At 48.4% G+C, this 6,211-nt stretch overlaps 1 protein-coding gene across 6 annotated transcripts in view; it reads right to left on the reverse strand.

The window, feature by feature from the left end:
* Positions 1-2,490, reverse strand: part of COQ10A (coenzyme Q10A) — a 13,858-nt gene extending 11,368 nt beyond the window's left edge. For 3 of the 6 annotated variants that reach the window (XM_081595055.1, XM_081595050.1, XM_081595049.1), the window contains exons 1-4: positions 2,161-2,490; positions 1,453-1,599; positions 483-675; positions 150-251 (exon numbers count right to left, since the gene is read on the reverse strand). In XM_081595055.1, coding sequence (XP_081451181.1) covers positions 150-251; positions 483-675; positions 1,453-1,599; positions 2,161-2,282 — 564 coding nt within the window. In that variant the 5' untranslated portion in view covers positions 2,283-2,490. Of the gene's footprint in view, positions 1-149; positions 252-482; positions 676-1,452; positions 1,600-1,974; positions 2,134-2,160 lie in introns of those variants that run through there. The other 3 variants (XM_081595052.1, XM_081595051.1, XM_081595053.1) reach the window with 2 other exon arrangements.
* Positions 2,491-6,211: the final 3,721 nt, after the last annotated feature.

The following is a 6,211-nucleotide window of genomic DNA, read 5'->3' on the forward strand; positions in this document are numbered from 1 at the left end:
TCCTCAAAAGCCCTAGGACTGAGTACAAAGTACAAGTGTGTACAAGCTCACCCCTGTGGAGAGTGTCATTGACTTGGGAAGTAACTGTCATAGTACCTTGGCTCAGCCCCCACAACCCAGTTGTAGCCCTGTGTAGCCTCCTGACTCACCGAAAAGTCCACAGTGCAAGTTCGAGGATAGGCAGGAATTCCAGGGCTGAATCGCCAAATGGTCTCTAAGTGGTTGAAGAGCTTGCCATCAGTGCAAACAGCCTAGAACAGGACAGGTAGTTAAAGAATATTACAATGGAATGAGACCTATATCAGGTGTAGGAAGCTATAAGAAGAACTGGAAGCCATTTTCCTTTCCTTCTAATATTAGGAAGTATCTGACACATGGAGATAGAAAAATCATTATAAGGAAAGCCAAAATACCTTAAATGTAAAAATGCCACAGAAAACAGAAAAAAACTTCCTGATCATTCACTCCCAAACAGGCCTCACCTTGACCATATGAGGTTTGACCATGGAAACAGCAGAAGTGTAACGTTCCACAACAGGTGGAAAGCCAACCTCCAACTGGGCCTTCAAGTGACCTTTGCGGCTGGATACCACCAAAGACTTCTTACACCAGGGCACAAACTCACGATACTCCTGGACATTGGCTACCACCTCGTACATCTCCTGCATTGAGTACCTAGGGGAAGGAGTCACAGAGGCCAAGAAGCTGCCAGTTGGCTCAGGTTCCTCCTTGCCATAGGCGCCCTCCCCTCATACCTTTGCCCACCAATCATGTACCTTCAGGAACTAGAGATCCCAAATAAGCCCCCATGAATGATTTCGCAAAAGCACATGTCCAGATTTCCATGATGTTAATGCATCTCAAGTCTTGCCATTTAGAGAGTGTTTTTGCATTTACTATCTATTTTGACCCTTAAAAGGGTCATGTCGGGAGAACAGGGATGACTGGTGATTCACACAGGGACGCAGATCCCAGCTCTATAACTTTTTGACAAAGCAGCCCTAGGAAAATTATTGTCTCCATTTATCTCCTCTGCAAATCATAAGTAATAATAGTAATTGATTCATAATTTTGTTGAGAGGATCAAATGAGAAAATCTGTGGTAAAACACCTAAACAGCCTAACTGCTAGTAGCAGTTAAGTGTTCAAGAAGTGTTAACTCATATTTGCTCAGAATACCTAAAGTCAGGTCAGTAAAGAAATAATACCCTGTTGTCATGTTATTGTCCAACTCTAGTCACCAATGTACCTGCACAGCAACCAAGAAGAGGGGAATTAAGGTTGGAAGGCTGCCAGAGGAGGGTAAAGGGTCAGTAATACCACTGGGGAGAGTGGGATGGCCAGGGATGAATCTTGCCCACTATGGCTACCCTTACATTCTACCCTGGACATGGTGTTTTGTCTGTCGGGAAAAGGAACATGGAGGGATACTGGACAGGAGAGGATGCTCACCCCATGATCCGACGCTCAGAGTAAGCTTTTCGCTTGTTTGTGAAGGGGGCAGCAAAGCCCATGAAGGAACGGCTGGGAGGTAAGCCACACTCAGTCGCCAAGACCTGGGCAGCCCGGGGCAAGAAGAAGCTGCAGGAAATAAGAAATCTAAGGCCAAAAGGAAAGGAGAGACAATGTCAAAGAGTCTTTCCTTGTGGTCCTCAACCAGTCTCAGGTGCAGAGGAAGAGGGGCGCATCCCAGAGGAAGGTCGCCCAAACCAGCTTTTCCCCTAGCACCTGCTGCAGCCCGCCAGGCTCCCCGGCCAGGCAGTCACGAGTGCGAAAGGTCGAGGGCGGCTGAGGACAGTGCCGGGGGAGGAGATGGGCAAAACCGGGGTGCGTGCGAAGCTCCAGCTGCCTTTGACCGGAGGCTACGCTACTGCTGAAAGCTAGGACTCTCGAGATGCCTCACAGCCCCCGGGGCCTCGCAAGCCGGCGGATGCCAGGGCACCCGCGACGGGCAAGATGTGGTTGGGCACTCACCTCGGGGACTGCCTCGCGAATAATTTGCAAAAGAATTTCCCCAAAGCAACACATTAGACCCCAGGGTATGATCACCGCCGCCCTCCCACGGCGCTTGCAGCCAGAGTTGCAACTCTCCCCCGCGGAACTTTAGGGTCCTGGCTGACCCCCTCGGCCCCCGAGCGGACGCCCGCATCTCCCTCTCACCTCATTGGTCCCGGCGGTCGCGGAGGGCCCGGGGGCGGAGCCGGGCGCACCGAGAGGCCACGGCAGCCCCGGGCCGCGGCGCGCGTCCCGGTAGGGAGTCGCCGCGCGCCCGCCGAAGCCATGCGCGCGACCCTCCCTTGCCCTCTCTGCTCTGATAGCTGCCGCGCCCTCCTCACTCCAGAGGGAGAGAGGAGGGTTAGCTGCAGTCGGGCGGGTTCAGGGCCCGCGAGCGCAGGGGCGGCTCGGGGCGGTGGCTGCTCTCGCCCAGCGCCCGCCCCGGCGTCCGGGTAGCCTAGAACTGAAGCCGCTCCCGCCGCTCCCGCAGCTCCCAGTACCCCCACGTCACGCCGTTGCCATGGCTCGGGACCGGGAGAGGGGGGAAGGAAGGGGACCACGCGGCCTGTCGGGAGATGTAGTTTCACACCTCTGGCGAGAAAGGGCGAGGGCGCTGGAGTGGGTATTTGAGAAGCTGCAGACATGGCCCGGTGGAGCGAGGTCAACAGGCAAACTACTTGCGGGGACTGATCACCGGCCTGATACGTAAGCACAGAGGTGATTTAGTGGCCGTGTCAACAGCAGATACCGTCGGTCTTCTGCACGTCTCTTAGAGCCTGTACTATGTTTTGCCTTGTTTATAGTTAGAAGTTCCATTCATCTTTAGAGCCAGCATAGAGCCTAGTGCAGTGCTTTGAGACAGAAAATTAATGTTCCAAGATCTGGGCTAAGACTTTGGATCATTTTCTCTTAATATTTATAGAAAGCAGTGGAAGTGAGAAGAACCAGACTTACTTTTATGGTAGATAGAGAACCATCTTTGCCTGGAAAAGTGTGCACTTGATAGAGGTGAGACCTCATGGGCCAGGAAATGTCACTACACTGCTTTCAGTCGTGATACAAGGGTAGAAAAAGTTTCCTTGATAAAAGTGGGGCGAACAGATGAAAAAGAGAGAGAAATCAACAATTAGAGACTAGATCTAGGTGGGTACAAGAGCCCTTGCAATTCTCCCACAGTGGAGTAAAGGAAGGACACTTTAAGAACAGTGGTATCTGCTATTGCATTTAAAGATGTTTACACTATTACAGTGCAACCCCTTCTCTGCTTTAGTCTTGAGAGCGTAAATCTTTAGTCATGTTCTCCACATTCAGGAAATCTTTATCTGAGTAGTGTGGTGTGATTGGTGCTTCCCAGATGGCGCAGTGGTAAAGAATCCACCTGCCATTGCAGGAGACGGAAGAGACATGGGTTTGATCCCTGGGTCGGGATCCCCTGGAGGAGGAAAATGGCAACCCACTCCAGTATTCTTGCTTGAAAAATTCCATGGACAGAGGAGCCTGGCGGGCTACAATACATGGGGTCACAAAGAGTCTGACATGACTGGGCGACTGAGCACATACCATACTGTCCTGGGGTTGAGGGTGGAAGAATGAAATGATTAATGATGGTATTGCCCTTAGGGTCTGCAGTAAGTCCGCTACATATAAACCTGCAGGTTGTGAACTTTCAAAGATGCACATGTGCGTGCACACTTCCAATCACATAAGGTAGTTCATGTGTCTGGTGTACGCTGTCATGTGCATGCATCCTCTATAAGCAGTTGTGCTTTTGTGTACTGTACAGTACTGCATAGAGGACAACAGTAGAGTATCTTTATTTCAAGCCCAGGATGTCCATAACCAAGTGTGAAAGTGGTGGTGATGTAGCTGGTACTGCTAAGAAGCACCAAGGGATTGCGATGGAAACAAAAGTGAAAATAATTGAGAGAATGGAGTGACAATGGGAAGAAGTAACTGAAGAACCCAGAAAAGGCAATGGCAACCCACTCCAGTACTCTTGCCTGGAGAATCCCATGGACGGACGAGCCTGGTAGGCTGCAGTCCATGGGGTCGCTAGGAGTCAGACAGGACTGAGCGACTTCACTTTTACTTTTCACTTTCATGCATTGGAGAAGGAAATGGCAACCCACTCCAGTATTCTTGCCTGGAGAATCCCAGGGACGGGGGAGCCTGGTGGGCTGCCGTCTATGGGGTCACGCAGAGTTGGACACGACTGAAGCGACTTAGCAGCAGCAGCAGCATGGCTTGTGGGATCTTAGTTCTCGCCCTTGGTAGTAAAAGCATGGAGTCCCAACAACTGCCCACCAGGGAAATCCTGAAACCGTTACTTCTAAGTTTCTACCTCCAAACCAGTTAGTATAGGGCTGAACTCAATGGTGAAGCCTCAGCAGACATTTGTTAGAAGAATGAAAATCAAGGCTTAAAGACAGGCAGGCATCTGCTTAGTTATCCAAATATGAATACAGTAGTGCACTCCAGAGGACAGTTTGCATAAGAGGACTTTAGGACCACTTCCAGCCTCCTTATCCCCATGCCTTGCATCTCCTTGAGCCCTGGAAGTAACTGTGTTACCTACATCATATCCCTTTTTTCCCTATTGGGAAATCCTCTTTCTGTGCTCTGAATAATATTAAAAATAACTCTTTTAGCCCTTCCTCCTCCTTCCAGCTGCCTAGAGGACCTGGCTGGCAAACTCCCTTGTTCACTTCCACTCAGGAGCCAGAACCAGGCACGTGACCCCAGTTCAACCTCTGACTCCAATTCCTCAGGTTACCAAAAGCTATTTTGGGCAATGGATGCCCGTAGTCCCCTCCTCCCCATCCTCTGGGCCATATCCTAGCTTAGCCCTTCCTGGAAGGTCTGTCAAAGCCAACAGATAAGTCAACATGTCCCAACACCCCTATCCATCAGATTCCGAGCTACCTTCAGTTTCTACTTCTTCAGCCTCACTTCATCATCACCATCAAGCATTAAGTGTCTCTTCCTATATACTTCTCTCCTTGAGCATCCTTTTTTCATAGAAAAGAAAACCAATATACAGTCCAATGTTGGAAGACTCTGGCTAACAAGGAGCTTAAAATCCCTTCTGAAACACTGGATTCCTGTATGTCAAAGATGTAAGGTGGAAAAAACAATAAAGTTGTGTAATTTAAACTTGATTGTGACTGCAATATAGAGAATATAGCCAGTATTTTATAATAACTATAAATGAAGTATAACCTTAAAAATGTGAATCACTATGTTGTACATCTGCAACATATAATATTGTGCATCAACTATATCTCAATTTTTAAAAGTGGAAAAAAAAAACCCCAAAACAACAACCTGATTGTGACAGTGTAAACTAAGTATAAAAGTGTTAAGGAGACCTGTCAAAACTAAAAGAAACTGTTAACCAGGGAAGACTTCCTGGAAGAGGTAAGTTTTCAGTAAAACTGTGAATTTTATTTTCAAAATGGTAAAAATTCAAAAACTTTAAAGGTATATACTGATAGGTAAATTTCTCTCTCATTCCTTATTCCGTGTTCCCCAGTTTTTCTCTCCAAAAAACACTGGCACTTGTGATGAGGGTCATAGAGTGTCGGAAGGCAAAGGAGGGCTTTTATACCTCTGCCTTGACAGGGTGGGCAACTTGCTATGCTTCTTTTTCCTAAATGTGTTCCTTAGAATGCATATATTGAGTTGCTGAGCTCTGCACAGGACCCCGAATCATCTTTTATAAATTGTATATAAATTCTTCAATATCTACTTTTCTTCTTCTCTCTTTTTGCCTTTTTGGGAAGGATGACTTCCATCTAGATCTTGCCTGATTAGCTGCTCTCTGGTCTCTCCAGTGGAGAAGTACCCCGACCCTTTTCTGGGGAGAAACTGATGAGTCTTTTAAAGTGTAGCCACCCTACCACCTTAACCTAGCAATGGAGTAATTAGGCAATGGAAAAGCCCCCTTGTGTTGGGGTTGGAATCCTTCAGTTGCCAGCTAGCCAGCTAGCTATCCCATCCTCTGTGTGGGGTTTTTCTGCAGCTAAGAGTCCTTGAGGGGTTTTTTTGTTTTTTTCCTCCTCTGCAGCTTCGGCACTTTTGCTCTTTCATTTCTACCCAACTCTTGTCACCGCCAGCGGAAATACGCGCCTTCCCTGCCTCTGGGACTATTACCATATATAACTCCCAGATCTCCACGCCCTGCTTGCCCAAGTCAGTGGGGAATGTTGAGTTGTGT

Source organism: Giraffa tippelskirchi, chromosome 4, assembly GCF_054371585.1.
Source record: "Giraffa tippelskirchi isolate mGirTip1 chromosome 4, T2T-mGirTip1v1.2.pri, whole genome shotgun sequence".
NCBI classification, from domain to species: Eukaryota; Metazoa; Chordata; class Mammalia; order Artiodactyla; family Giraffidae; genus Giraffa; species Giraffa tippelskirchi.